The 16,324-nt window shown below is 40.1% G+C and overlaps 1 protein-coding gene across 5 annotated transcripts in view; it reads right to left on the reverse strand.

Moving 5' to 3' along the window:
* Positions 1-16,324, reverse strand: part of LOC127003532 (excitatory amino acid transporter-like) — a 117,942-nt gene that overhangs the window by 33,689 nt on the left and 67,929 nt on the right. For 3 of the 5 annotated variants that reach the window (XM_050870412.1, XM_050870403.1, XM_050870394.1), the window contains exons 3-7: positions 4,661-4,859; positions 2,898-3,120; positions 1,628-1,691; positions 1,140-1,281; positions 81-204 (exon numbers count right to left, since the gene is read on the reverse strand). In XM_050870412.1, coding sequence (XP_050726369.1) covers positions 81-204; positions 1,140-1,281; positions 1,628-1,691; positions 2,898-3,120; positions 4,661-4,859 — 752 coding nt within the window. Of the gene's footprint in view, positions 1-80; positions 205-1,139; positions 1,282-1,627; positions 1,692-2,112; positions 2,327-2,897; positions 3,121-4,660; positions 4,860-8,451; positions 9,378-16,324 lie in introns of those variants that run through there. The other 2 variants (XM_050870389.1, XM_050870379.1) reach the window with 2 other exon arrangements.

Below are 16,324 nucleotides of genomic sequence, written 5' to 3' on the forward strand. Positions count from 1 at the left end.
GGCGTTAATTATTTAACTAACTGTAACTAGTTATGCATAAAGAAGCCTTATCCATCCACCTAACACTATACCATACTCACCACATGATGATCTCTACCATCTTCATCACCACATCATTCAGGATGATGAAAAAGTCGACCATCAGTTTTCCCTGTGGCATTCGACCGATGAGTGATCCAAAGGCCACGCAGAACACAATCATCCCTGCAGGAACCGTGTTATTGCTAGGGGGATTGTTAGAAGCTGAAGTTTGTGGACGGGGGAGTTATGATAGTAAAAGAATGGTGGCACGATAACTTGCCCGCCTCCCCCCCCCCAAAAAAAAAAAAAAAAAACTTTAGGGGGCAGAGAAACGCCAGCATAGCAAATACACCTTGGTAAATTTTACATAGTATGTCTTTTCCAACATCTTAGATGACATGCAACACAATATGGATCTCTCTATCTACTCTCTCATAAACTGGCACTTAGATTTGGTCCAGAACTTGAGCTGTGACCATAGCTTAGAATTGCTAAAAAAATATATATAAAAAATGCTTGTGAACCATGACAGAGGTTCAGAAAAGATGCAACCTGCAATCGTTTGGGATATTACAACATGTAGCCGCTGCGGCTGCACAATTTCAAGATGATTATTTTTTAATGTTAAAATTTGTGTGCTCCCATGAGATAAAAAAAAAAAAAAAACATTGTCAAGGAGTACAATCTTAGAATGATGAAACGCCGTTTTTAATATGCTATCAACAAAATGGGCTATAGTGAGACATGCAGCTCGACTTGGCTGACATTATCAATTATTCTAAACCCCACTTGCTAACACGCTCATATCATAATCAATGCTCAGAGCTCTTGTTTCGAGGATGTGTGGCGTGATGTGACACTACCTACGTTATGGATATTAATATAGTCGGTGATGCTAAAAATCTATTTCACGCGTACCTTATGCTATCTTATGCCGCGTTTTTTCCTCCATTGGAGTTATAAGGTATTCTACTTAGATAAACTCTTCTTCACGCTAAAGCTTGCTAATAATTACCACTAAAAGAATGACGCATGTACCCACTTCATGCTGTCAAGATAGACAGTTCAGAAAACAAAACTGCGGGAATGGACCATCTCCATGTTACTTTACCACTAACCCATCACGTTGGTTCCTTCGGAGCTGGTGAGGGAACGTTCGTACTTGGTCTGGGTGGCTGTGTCGTTGAAAGTGGTGTCGTTGAGCAGTGACCGCATCGTGTCGTTTTCCAGGGAGTCGTTGAGCCGTGGGGCGATTTGAATCTGGCCCAAGGAGAAGGTAAAAAGTTTTGATAGTTAAAATGGGAACTCTTTAATGCAAGTCGAGAGAGAGAGAGAGAGAGAGAGAGAGAGAGAGAGAGAGAGAGAGAGAGAGAGAGAGAGAGAGAGAGAATTATACATGTTAAAGCTTATATTTGTAAAAGTCTAACATGCAATCCTTTTGGTCAGATGAAAGGGTCTACTGGACGGTCTGGGTCAAGTCACTAGGGAGGTTGAGGTAGGAAAGGGTTAATTCTGATAATAATGCTAGTTTTATTTCGCTCTCAGGAATATATAAAAAAGAATACAGAAAAAAGAACTATCCAGCATTGTATAAAAAGTTTCTTACCTCCTTGTAGACTGTCTTGGTGGAGGAGAAGCTTGCCATCACCAGGTTGTCTGGAAACATGTTTCTGGAAAGACGGTGACGAAATAATATCACCACCACTAATAATTAATAGGTTTATGTTATAATATGGCATGCTAGTTACCGATGAACTGAATTATGTGTGGCTCTCTCTGCAGTGACATGGGGTTATCAAACCAAAAGAAATTACTACAAAACAATATAAGTAAATAATTGCCTCTCTCTCTCTCTCTCTCTCTCTCTCTCTCTCTCTCTCTCTCTCTCTCTCTCTCTCTCTCTGTTCCTGAATTATTATAATTATCATTCTTTCCCGGTTCGTAAGATAGTGTCTCTTCTCCCTTCTACACTTTCAATGCAAGGTACAGACGGAGGCAGAGTAGCGACGAAGAGGCTTAACACAAAGATTAAGAAGGTAGAGCGACGGTTACGGCACAGGCTTAGGAGACAACTGAAAGAATCGCATCTACCTAATAATGTCCAGGAGGGCGTCAAGGATCTGGGGCTCCTCTTTGCTTTCCCTTACGGGATTTGATTCCCCCACCAGGATGGAAGGGTCTCCAGGGTGAATTGTGGTTACCATGGTGATGCCGAGACATGCTGCCAGGATGGTGGTGGTGAAGTAATAGCAGAGGGCACGGGAACCCATTTTGCCTGACGATCCGGTGTCCAGACAAGACAATCCTGGTGACGTGGAGGAGCAGAAGGGGAGGTGGTGGAGGCTTGGATAGCGGATTCAGAAGTGATTATAAATTACCTTGTTATTAAAGATCATAACAGTACCAGAGAGAACGAGACAAGTTTGCGCACACACACACACACACACACACACACACACACACACATACATACATACATACAAGAAAATCACAACACAAAAACTACAAACATAATAAAATTAACAAGAACACGAACCACACAGAACCAGTTTCATTATTTCACAGGATTTATCCCTAACTTATAGCTTCCCTCTCAGTCACATCACTTTTACAGCAAGACTCAGAGTTCGGGGATTGGCATAAGTGGAGGCAAACATAAATGACAAGAGTACGAACGATACAATAAACATGAGTGGCACTGGACACTAAGTGAATGAAATGTAACAAGATGCAAGAGGTGAGGAGTGTAGCACATTGTTTCTCAAATTTTTCTCACCGCCATGACGAAATATGTCCATTAGAGGATATTGTCGGGCTATCTCAGCTATTTCCACGTCTCCCGTGTACATGGTTTAGTTACCGCTCTGAATTTATACCTCACAATGTCGAGGAAAGCATCCAGAGTGGTGATCTTGTTCCCGCCGCTAAGGATGGCCGGCTGTTCCCCTGTAGAGTGCTTGAGGAGAGTGGGACTGCCAGGATGGATGAGCACGACGCACAAGATCCCGGTGACGGCTGCGCAGACAGTTGTGCCAAAATAGTAGGCCAGAGCTCGGTATCCCATTTGTCCCGATGCTGTGGCGTCCAGCTGGGCCACACCTTTACCAGGAGTAAAGGTGTTGTGGGGGAAGAAGATGCTTTCGCAGGGTGTCGTATGGAATGAAGGTGCTGTTGGTTTCTTTTTTGTGTGTACGTCAAAGGCGGCAGGCTGAAGACCGAGTGACACAATGAAAAATGTCCCCTGATGCTGCTCTTATATAAAAAGAAGAAAACAGATGAGGATACTGAAATGATTAATTTCGTTTCGAGTGATGTTTTGATACTCCCATCTTGAAAGTTTAATTAAGTCGTAAGGAGGAAATATATAGGAAGGAATACATTTCCAAAGTTTACCGTGAAAAGGCTGAAAGACTAAACATGGAGGTTAACTCTTACAGTATTAGAGTAGAAAGTCTTTTACAACAAGACGGAGGAAGGTTTTACTATAAAATTGTATTTAACCCTATATAGTTTCTAAGACAAAGTAATACCGATTTAGGCATCGGATTTTGAGTGGATACTTTAAGGATGAGGGTAATTGTTTTGAAGGTACGAAAAGGAAAACTATATGATTGTGATATTAAATTATATTTTTTGAATGAAAAGGCAAGTAAAAAATGGTATTTTATGTATATTGTTTAAGGATATACTTTGAATTAATGTACTGAGGTAGGTCAGATGTTAAGTGTAAGGACGATTGAGCGGTCGATGCAATCATATGTTTGATGAGTGGAGAGAAGGGACGTGAAAAATGGAGTGGTAAGGAGATGGATCATAGCGGGCAAGCAACACACACACACACACACACACACACACACACACACACACACACACACACACAGCTCCCGTGATGCAATAGACTAAGACTCTGATCTGACTGGCTGTCGCTTGGGTGGCCGAAGTTCAAGCCCCGTTCGGCTCGAAAGACAAAGAGCGGTTATTGTCCCTCTTGAACAAGGTGGATAGGGGTGTGAAGTGTGTGAGGTTCCACCAGTATCCATTGGTCGACGAAACGAGCTCCATAGCTCCCAGAGTGTGTGTGTGTGTGGTGGGGGGGGGGGGGGGGGATGGCTAGAGATCACGAATCTAGCACGTGATCAGACCATTTTATATTACACACACACACACACACACACACACACACACACACACACACACACATTGGAATGAAAACTGATAACGAAATCATCATAAAGCGTAATTCCATTAAATCTGCAAAAACGAATACAACAGATTTAAAACAATGAAATAACACATTAGTAATAGAAGGAAGGGAACAGTAATTCAAGAAAACTCACTTTCTACATTCTTACCTTCTCTAAATACCTTTTGTTATTGTTGCCCTCCCATTCTTCTTCTGTCTAATTTTCATTACCTATCTTTTTCCAGTCATTCTTCCTTGTCACTTTCTGTACCTTATTCAACTCTATAGCAAAAAAATGGTCACGAGGAATCTAATTATGTTATTACTGTGCACCCTATCCAGCACTCGAACATCATCTTTCAAGTTCTTCCTGTGTTTACCACACTTTCAACTAGCCCTAACGCTGTCCATACCACCCTTAATGCCCTTCATTCCAGTGCGCTCTGTTCCTCTGACCTGTGATAATGGAGGAGATAATCAGAGGAAGAATCAGCATCTTCAGCATCCGCATCATTATTTCGCCAGGAAAGGACACGAGCATGACCGTCTGGGAGGAGTACTCAATGGTGCGGGCGAACGCGCCAGCGCCCACACCCAACACCACGCCTAGGATGGTCATCACCAGCAGTAGGTTTTCCTTCATCCATGACGCCACCTGTAACAACCACCAATCCTGACACTCCGTGACTTCGCAGCCTATGGCACTCCCAACGCCATTACATATATACCAAAAAAAAAAAAAAAGAATTAAATAAGTAATATATATATATATATATATATATATATATATATATATATATATATATATATATATATATATATATATATTTGTGTGTGTGTGTGTGTGTGTGTGTGTGTGTGTGTGTAAATATAAATGCACACACATATCTATCTATCTATCTATCTAAAATAAAATAAAAAGAATATATAAAACTTAAATGTAACCAAAGTGGCTAGGCGTGACATTTTCAAGACAATGTATCAAAATTAAATAGGGAAGTCACAGAGTCTACTGCATGTTTTATCTTGCATACTGCAATTTCTCAGCCGACGTACATTGTCGGATCGTGGGTCCTATGTGAGACATCATATCTCAACCTCGACCTCCTTCCATGATTTTCGATTATATTATTTTCGATATGTTTTCGCTACACATGGAAACTTTTAACTTATACTCAGTGTAGAGTATACATGCTAAGAAACGTTAATGAGCCCTTTGTAAAAATAATATGTCGTTGTAGTTCACGTTTCCTTTTAACCTATATGGAATCATTTTTACAACCTCGAGACAAGCAGTGCCCAAATCGAGCGTCCAGACATCCCCATATACCTCTTTCTTTGTTTGACGTAAACATTAGTCTGCCAACCAACTTTTTAAGACTGAATGTCCTGATTATGGAGGTGCTCGTCCTTGTCAGCATTCGACCTTACACAACTTCGGGGTGGCGGTTTTGCAAGTAGCAACGTTTCTCCTGTAGAGAAACAAAACGTAACTCAGGAAATTTAGTGAAAAGGTAAAAATATGGTTAAATATGTGCCTGGGTGGCTTGTGCTCTTTATGTTGACCTTTACCTTCAAGGTAGGTCAAAACACCGGTACTGCGGCTCGTTCTACCAAGCCCACCCGGCTGAACGTTTTATTTTAATTTTTATTTTAGTTGTTTCAAGCTCCCGTTAGTTAATAATCTTTTAGGTGCCCGGGCAAGGTTTTCTCATAAGGAGTTGATGAACGAAACTGTAAGTAAAAGAATATTCATGCCGGGGTTAACAATTAACTAATGTGGTGCTGTATCATATTTATAATTTTTTTTAACTAAAGTCAAATAAATGAAATAGACATTTTAAAGGATTCACGCTCTCCACCGCAGCGTAATCAATATTTATTGTTACGCAAAGCTACTGTATTTCATAACTATTCCCCTTAAAAAGCAACTTGCAGAACTTTAAATATGCGTATGTGAAGAGTCAGTGACATCTCGAATAATGGACGGCGGACTTTTGATTTTGCGGCGCCTCGAATTTTGGAAAATTAACCGCCTTGGTGCGAATCGCCATAACTCCCTTATTTCTGGGGCTACAGAAATGTTTTTGGTATCAATCGGCGGCAAAATAAAAGGGCTATATTTGTTAATAAGCTAAGGCTCAAAAACCGATTTGAAAGGGTAAAAAATCGAATACATTCGCAAAAAACGACTCTGAAAAAAACCTATTTTTGTGTTTCCAACCTTGAAACCCACTCAATTTTTGAGACTTTCAAAAAATTTATTTAACAAATAATTTAGCGCTACCAATGTGCTTTCCAATATGATGCATAACATTTCCCTACTCCCAACAGTTTCGTCGCTAGGGCTCGAAACGTAAACTTTTGTGAGAGCGATTTTGACGAACTCCAGACACTTTGACGTTTTTGTCTAGTGTGGCCTTGCTATTGCCTCTAGAAGGCTGTAATTTGGCATGCAGCCCCTCTTGGCAATGTAGTTTGACCAGATCGAAGGATATTTTGATAGCTCGATTCCAAATTTGTCGTCGAGCCGTCACAAAATAGCCTGTTTTTCAGCCCTTTTGCCGCGATTTGGACACGTCCAAGTATTTTGTTTATAACTTTTGATTTATTTATTTAGTGCTTTCCATTTTTTTCTGATTATTACTCTGTATTAATAAAGCTTTCATTTGCCACCAAGCACGCCTTCCTAGCTTCAGTAGTTTGTGCTCGAGCTTGACCAGAATTCGCGAGGAAAATTCGCCGAATCTGACTCATTTCACGCGCCGCGACGAAAAACCTTCCTGACGCCACAAAAAGTAATATATCTGCATAAAAATTCATATATGATCACTTCAATATGTTGACTATCTTGTAATAAATTCATTTTAAGATATCAATATAAAAAGTTATTATTTTAAATAATCTTTTCACTATATAAATCAACCTATATTAAGCGCCTTATTATACATGTTATTTTTTTTTAAATATAGTATTCAACCCTATTTCTTCCCATTTATGAATAATACATTTAATTTATATATATATATATATATATATATATATATATATATATATATATATATATATATATATATATATATATATATATATATATATATATATATATATATATATATATATATATATATATATATATATATATATATATATATATATATATATATATATATATATATATATATATATATATATATATATATATATATATATATATATATATATATATATATATATATATATATATATATATATATATATATATATATTAATTTTTTGTGGCGTCAGGAAGGTTTTTCGTCGCGGCGCGTGAAATGAGTCAGATTCGGCGAATTTTCCTCGCGACTTTTGGTCAAGCTCGAGCAAAAAACTAATGAAGCTAGGAAGGCGTGCTTGGTGGCAAATGAAAGATCTATTAATACAGATTAATAATCAGAAAAAAAAATGGAAAGCACTAGATAAATAAAATAAAAAGTTACAAGCAAAATACTAGGACGTGTCCAAATCGCGGGAAAAGGGCCGAAAAACAGGCTATTTTGTGACGGCTCGACGACAAACTTGGAATCGAGCTATCAAAACATCCTTCGACCTGGTCAAACTACATTGCCAAGAGGGGCTACATGCCAAAGTACAGCCTTCTAGAGGCAATAGCAATGCCACACTACAAAAACGGCAAAGTGTCTCGAGTTCGTCAAAATCGCTCTCAAAAGGGTTTACGTTTCGAGCTCTAGCGACGAAACTACTGGGAGTAGGGAAATATTATGCATCATATTGGAAAGCACATTGGAAGGGCTAAAGTATTTGATAAACAATTTGTTTTGTAATTCTAAAAAAAATGAGTGGGCTTCAAGGTTGGGAACTCAAAAAGTTTTTTTCAAAGTTGTTTTTTGCGAATTTATTCGATTTTTTACCCTTTCGAGTCGGTTTTTGAGCCCGGTTGCTTATTAAAAACATATAGCTCTTTCATTTTGCCGTCGATTGATATGAAAAATATTTCTGTAGCCCCAGAAATAAGGGAGTTATGGCGATTCTCACCAAAGCGGTTGATTTTCCAAAATTCGCGGCTTAATGACAAGCCTGGGGCAAGTGTCTGGTCCATAGCATAGGGTTCACTGGAAGAGTAAATAAATACATATTGAATAAATAACTTATTCTTTTAGATTTTTTTAATATCTGAGTTCTTAGGCAAATTCATAGTGAAGAAAATCTTTACTATTACGCATAAAAAATCAATATGGTATTGTTACCGTTTGCTGTGTAATTTTGCCTCCATCGTCGACCAGAAAGACAGGCTTCTTCAGCATCGGCAGCGTCTCGTCCGGGTCGGAGGCGTGGATGGCCATAAGCCACTGCTTTTGTCGCTGACACTTGGAGAACATCTCGCCCTGAGCCATGATGGAAGGCTTCAAGATTGTGCCATGTACGGAGGTACAACTTACAAGCGAGTCGCGTTTCATTCTCGTCGAATCTAGAGAAGTTTCATCAAACTGCGTGAATTGACGCGTCAGGCCATAGTCTGAGCATTGTGAGGTTGGGAGGCTCATGAGGGAAGGCTTTCTCCTGACTCTTCGCGAGTGACGATCGTGAGAGAACAGAATACCACATGAATCTTTTCTGCCCAGGGAAGAATCAGCAGTAGGTGGCAGGACGAATGTGGTCTGAGAATCCCTCTTGGTAAGCCGCTCACTAACCCCCGTGGTCGAATCTCGCATAGGCTTGAATCTGAGGCTTGGTTTGCGAACTGTATCTCGCTTCCGACTGACTCCACAGGAACTGAAGCGCGTAGGGTTAGATATCTTATCTGACGATTGAACTGATTTTTTTCCGATAGAAGAGACATAGTCTCCTGATGCCGGATGATGAGTGTCTTGTGTAAACTCTTGCTCCTGGTCAGTATCCCCGCTGGGTGTCCCTTTCTCACCCTTTGTATGGGTGGTATAGGAGGGGGTCCCCTCAGAGCTCTTGTCGTCGGCTGACAAGAGGCACCTGCTACTCGGGTCCATGGCAGAGAGAGAGAGAGAGAGAGAGAGAGAGAGAGAGAGTGTGTGCTGAATTGCTGATCTTAATAGCACAAACACTCGAAAAAACCGTGGCTATGACAGGTGAGGAAACCAAGCGGGTAATTTTAAATATAAACGATGATGTGGCTCGGCGGCGAGTGTGTTTCTCTCAACGCGGTCCCGCCTCTACTGTCTTTCCCTTCACCGTGGGAGGATGAAGGTTTAGCCTCTTCTGACAGAAACAAAGATCAACTGTACGAAATACCCAACTGAAACAGAAATTAAATGACAATTTTTATCCATAGCTAGAAAGTAACGTAGATAAAAAAAATATATATACATATATAATTATATATAGCCTATATATTAGGTAACTCGAATTTACTTATTTCTATCATGCATCGGTAAATTCCCTAAAGAAAAGAAAGGACTCAGTATTCATGAAAGTTGTAGTTCTCCTACGCGGCAAGAAGGTGAGCCGCTCGTTAGTGGGCATTGTGGATGAGTGGGTAATGACACGCTCACTGGGAGGGCTACACCACACCACATTTCGCCTGCCGTACTGTTGCGATCAATCTTCAAGTTACTGCAGTGAAAACAAATTTTCCAGATCGTTTTGGCGTTGGTCCTTGTCCGCCACGCTGCTACGTCTATGCCTCCAATTATTGCATCAGTGACACCCAGATTGCAGTGGCGGAGCAAAAGGGGGGAAGGTCCGTCCTGGGCGGCAGACGTTAGAGGGCGGCAAATCAAGCCTTTCTTTCCTTTTTTTTCCTGTGACACTGAACACTAATTTTTGAACAGTATGGTACTGAATATCAAATTCTCAACTATATCAACAATAAATCAGAAGGAAAATATCTATACAAATAAAATTAACTGTGTATGTGTACCTCTACGGTGCAGTTGCCAGTCTGTCATATTATCGCTCAGTTGTTTTGTCGCGAAACTTTTCGAGATTATCCCTGAACTTTCAAATTATCGTTCAGTTATCGCGTTGCGAAATTTCCCAAAGTAAGTAGATTATTCTCATTCACAGTAAAATGAAATGAAAATTGATGTAGATGTTTTACTCAGGGGTCGAAGGATTGGATAGAGGGAGTGCCAAGTTGAAAGTCTTCCCCGGGCGCCAAATCACCTATAGTCTGTCCAAATTAACTTGGCCAATTTGCACCGAGAAGCCCCTCCCCCATTCTGGCTAAGCTCCGCCCCCCTTTCACCTGATTGACTGTTGATGACATCATGCATTGTATCAAAGAGACGTACCAAATATATATGATTGAGATAATCTAGTAAGTTTCATGATTAAAAAATATTCGTAATTTAATTAAATTAAATTAAATTAACAATCAAGGCCCTCAAAACAAGCACTGAAGGCGATGGTAGGCTACCTATAAAGTAATTTTCCGCCATTATTACATAGCTCATTCATACCAAATATAATCACATAAAAAATATCTTCTACAGTAACTTCATACAGGTAGGAATCATTGTATTGAGGAATAAGTTATGCATCTGTGGCTTGGAGGGACGGGTAGGCTATGTACGCTCAGCGCAACAGCCACAGATACGGAACTTATTCTTCAATACAGTTAATCCTACCTGTATGAAGTTAATGTAGAAGATATTTTTATGTGATTATATTTGGTATGCCTATGTGAATGAGCTATATAGGAAATAATGACGGAAAGAGTGCATTACTTTATAGTTAGCCTACTATCATCGCCTTAAGTGCTCGTTTTGCAGGGCCCGTTCTCCCTTGAAAACTTGCATTATTATTATTGTACTTTGTTTCTTAGGTGATGTCATTGCTTGTTAAAGTAGAGTGCCGTCATTCAATTAAATTACGAATATTTTGTAATCATGAAACTTGCTAGATTATCTCAATCATATATATTCGGTACGTGTCTTTGATACAATGCATGATGTCATGAACAGCCAATCAGGTGAAAGGGGGGCGGAGCTTAGCCAGAATGGGGGAGGGGCTTCTCGGTGCAAATTGGCCAAGTTAATTTGGACAGACTATAGCTACGCAACTACCAGATTGTCCAGATAATTTTGGAGTTGGCTCCCACTGGTCAGTCCCACTCCCCCCGCTCTGCCACACAGTTCCAACACTTGTCTATTCCTCTCATATGTCAGGTCTTTACTACGTTTAATATAATTTAATTAATGATGTAAAAATTAAATAGGCTATATAGTGTTTTTTTTTATTTTTTTATAGGATAATAATGATTTTGTATAAATACCACAACAATTGACACCGTTGTTTTCCGACGTTGTGCTGACGGGTTGGCACCAGGGCCCGGATCCACAAAGGCTTAGTTCGTAGTTTTGGGCCCTTAGTGCGTAGTTTTGAGAACATCGAGATTCACAAAGCTAACTACAAACTAATCGATGACGTCACGGGTTAGCGCGCGGATCTTCAAACGTTTACGGCGCTCTGTGTGACGTTAAATTTGTTGTTAAATAACTACTGGCTCGGAGCTGACGGTAACGCTAACAATATTATCAGATTTACGTATAAATGCTTATAAATCGCGTTTTTCAACTTGAAATATAGCTTTGCGAGTAGAGGAGGCCCATTTCTTTATAAAATGTTGAGATATGCACCCTTTGAGAGGTATATGATAAGTGTGGGCGGTATGGTAACACCCTGCCGGGGGATTGCCAGACCTCCCTCCTCTGCCTGCCGTGGAGGATGGCTTGGCGACGAGGAAAAGTTGCCGAACTTTATGTAATTTCTGATTTACTAGGGAGAATTTTGCGTTTTCCTTCTATATGTAGATACAGAAAGCGTTCATTTACCCATACATGTCAACAGAACGATCTTACAATATATAATAGCGAAGAAATCCGAGGCATATTGATGCCCAGACTTAATTCTGCCCGAGGCTCAATTTTATCGATGACAGGGGCCTATATTTTTCCTTCCGCTGTCATTATTAATGAATCTCAGGTGTCGCAACTTGATGTGAACATGCCCTAAGTATTCACCTGTGGAAATATATTGATGTATATGTGATTGGTATCCTATTTTCTGAGAAAAATGAATGTGCGATCATGGGTGTCGGAGTGCTGCTCTGGAGGATGGCTTGGCGACGAGGGAAAGCTGCCGAACTTTATGTACTTTCTTATTTAATGAGGCAAATTTTGACATGGTCTTTGTCATCATAATAAAGAATGATGATTATGCTAGTTCTAGACGCCATATCAGTCGAAAAGAACCCCACATACACGAGCTTGAGCTAAGATAACAGAGGCATGTGGATGTCCGGGCTTAATTTTGCCCGTGACACCGCCCCCATCCGTGGAGGGACCATGGACCTTTGTCGGGTGACAGCTTTCCCATGAGTTGGGCTGCAGATATGGCAAGACAGTCTTAATTTTCCCTATTCCTTCCTTCCGTCCTTCGTTCTGTCTGCCTCGATATCTGTCCCATATTTCTATTTGCTTTCTTCCTGCCTCAATCTCCTCCGTATCTTCTTTTTCTTCATCTTAGGCATGTTCGTAGGTAACAAGACATCGAACAGCAGAGCTACTTTAACGTAAATGTGCAGCAAACAACGAAATAATTGAATTCGTAGATTACGATTTAGTACAGTTTGCCTTGAAAGGAAGAAAAATGAGAAAAGAGAATGGGTTTCTTGAACCAGCAGCTGGAGGGGGCTCCCTAGGATTGGCTGACGGTTCTGTAAACGTGCTTGCGATTCGCTGCAAGGCCAATGACGTCATCAACCAATCAGCGGCCTCGCTGACTTAGCGCGCCTCTAACTACAATCTAAGGTTTGCTTCGTGAATCTGACGCTAACGTCGGTAGCTGAATCAATAGTGCGTAGTTATGTTAGTTCGTAGTTATTGAGTCTGTTTGTGAATTCGGGCCCAGGTCAGTTCCTTCAAGGTTGTCCGCCAGGATGGAAGCTTTCCATGCTGTCACTACCCGTCGCCACTCGCTCTCGTGCGAGCGAGAGAGAGAGAGAGAGAGAGAGAGAGAGAGAGAGGAGGAAGTGAAAAGGGAGGATGAGACAGGGAAGAAGCAATGAACAGGAGGTAGCCAGTGTTATGTAGTTAACCAGTTAATGAAGGAACCTGGGAGAGACTTTTGTATCCTTGTATTCATGGTGTTTGCTAGTTTTCCTTTCCATAAATTGATCCATATATTCGTCAATTTTTTTTTTCTATGAAATCTAAGAAATCGAGTTTCTAAAGACTGATCTACAAGCAGGTACAAATTACGTCTGCAAGACACACCCCGAGGAACCGTAGGTTTATCCAGCAGTTCAAAGCTAAACTAACCAACCAAATTAACTAACCAACTAAGGATGTCGGCTGCAAATGAGTTCTTCAATAAGGCCTTCAGTCCTAAATGCCACGTGAAAGACTGAGATACCTTTCATGACCAACCCTTTCCTTAGTTGGAATAAGGGGTTCATCTTTTTTTTCTGAAACTTGCTAGCAATATGATAATTTTGCAGATACATTTCACTGCAGATATATTTCACTGTAGAATATTAAAAAAGAAATCTTAAAAAATAGTAAATGCATCATACTACGTAAAATTTCGCAATTTTTCATCTTGCATCTAGTCACTTGCTATTAGGACTCTTGCTTTGCATTTTTGTGTGTGTGAAAAATTATTGGGCATCATTATAACCAGTGATGGGCACCGCTATCCGAAAAGTTATCTTCGCTAACTGGTAATCCACTAACTAAAACGTTAGCTTCGCTTACGCTAAACTGTTAAACTGATAAAAAAAATAGTGGAAGCTAACGCTAACCTCTAACAGCTAACTTTTTTTAAAGAGTTGGAAATGGAAGATGCATTACCTTAAAATACCAAAAAAAAATCCCTAAAAAAATGTCCAATTACCCCACTTTAAGGCGTAATTTACCCAAAAGTGGAGACCCTGGAATTATTGCACCATGTGGCTCAACTGGTGCCGTGTCTGCCCACCATGGAGAAGAACAAACCTGTATGATTTTTTAGTGAACTTAAAAGTTAGCGGAGGAGGAACTACATTTAGCGAAAGCTAACTGGTCCGCCAATTGTCTCCAAAATTCAGCTAACGAAAAAGTTAGCTTCGCTTATTAGCGGTTAGCGGATTGGCGGAACCGTGCCCGCCACTGATTATAGCTATCTTGCTAATTAAATTGGTGTAGGTACAGTTGTTATCATCTGCTGCACTTACAAAATTACACCTTTCAATTTTCCCCTTGCTTATATCATAAAGCCTCGCAGAAAATCAGATAGTTCGCTTTGTCACCTTGCACACCAGACGCTAGATAGATGATAATCATCTGTCAGTTCTCGGCCTCTTGGTCAGACTTCTCCACCTGTCTCGATTTTCGTATAGTCTCTGTTGATTAATGTCTTCGAGAGTTAAGGTTCTTCCTTCTAAGTTGCTTTGTACACAGTCTAGGCATCTTTTTCTATTTTTTTTTTTTCCAGGCGATCTTCTTCCTCCGGGGTGCCATTCCAGATACTTCCGAGGATATCTATTTTCTCACATTCCTTTTACATGTCCATACCATCTCAAGTTGTTCTTTTCTATGATTTGTACGACTGGCTCTACTTTGAGATTATTTCTTATTCTCTCATTTGTTAGTCTGTCTCTTATAGTGACTACCGTTATTATTCTTAATACTTTCATTTCTGCGGCTCCAATCTAGATTCTATTTTCTTGGTCATGTTCTACGTCTCTGATCCGTACAATAGTAGTGGTCTTAGTATAGTAGTGTATATAATAGTTTTACATTGAATCGGAACATTTTTATCTTTTAGTAATGGCTATAGGCTGCTTAGATTCATGTTAATTTTTTTATTCTTTCTGCCATTTCCCTTTCCTGTGTGTATTATTATATTGGAATGTATGCGTAAACAATGCTCCTAAATAAAAGAAATTAACTTGTTTCAGCTGTTGTTCATTTATGTATATATCCATCCTTTCCGGTTTCTGCTTACATTCATAAACTCGACTATCTTGGCATTTATTTTCAGTCCCTTCCTTCTCGTTGTGTCTTGACTTCTGTCAATCGCCTCCTGTAGATCAATTTGGTTTTCTGTAATAATGGCTACATCATCAGCATATGCTATTGTTATTTCCTTATCCTCATTGGTTAGATCTCTCTCATACATTTGTCCATGTAGAGAATAAACAATAGTGGTGGTTGGACCCCTCCCTGTCTTACTTCTGCTTTAACATCAAACCATTTGCCTTCAGTATCTGTGTTATAATATTTTCATCTTAAGCCGGGTTCCCACTATCCCGTTTTGACGGTCCCGTCGACGTTAATGACGTCAAAATTACGTCACAAAAACGGTGGGAGCTCGGTACTGAGGAGGTAGGATCCGTCACGCTGCTTGTTGACAAACAAAGCATGGACCGTATGGACGACAGCGACTTCTTGATTGCTGCCTTTGTATACTTGCTACTGGGTCAGAAGGCAGGCCAGCTAGGAGGAGGCGAAGGTTCTGGCCACGCCAACAATTATTTCAATCCTTAAAATTATTATTAAATGCTACAGATCATTACATCCGGTATAGCAGGACAACCACACTCGCAGATAACTCAACATACACTCTACAAGGGAACTGTGGTAAGACCCAGTCCAAGGCAGGCTCTGAGGTCAGCTCTGGCAGACAGCTCATGAACAACTTAAAACAACAACTGATTGAATTCTCAACCATCTGCCTGCCTACTGAAGTCGCTTCCTGTTCAGAATATAATTCTGGTAAGGGAGGAACTGAAATAGTTTGCAAATGACCCCCGGGTGTTTTCTGCAGCAGAATAATACATATATTTGCTACCAATCTCCGAGCCACACCTGTGGGTTTCTTAACACCTGGGTGGTGCGGCGGTGTGTGTTGTTGCCACACTTCCAGTTTTCAATAAAAGATATTTATTGCCAGATGAAATAGATGTACATAATGCAAATGTATCTATATTATTATTATATTGAAATGTATGTATACGCGTATGTTATTTTGTATCTAAGTACTTCCCTTTCATATTTTCATGATATGTAGAATATTCAACATCACTGGACTGGCCACCATCGCCGCCGACCCGGACCCAAAAGTTAAGTTGGATTCATCTTTAGACGGTCGACGGGACCGTCA

Source organism: Eriocheir sinensis, chromosome 3 (assembly GCF_024679095.1).
Source record: "Eriocheir sinensis breed Jianghai 21 chromosome 3, ASM2467909v1, whole genome shotgun sequence".
In the NCBI taxonomy this organism is placed as follows: Eukaryota; Metazoa; Arthropoda; class Malacostraca; order Decapoda; family Varunidae; genus Eriocheir; species Eriocheir sinensis.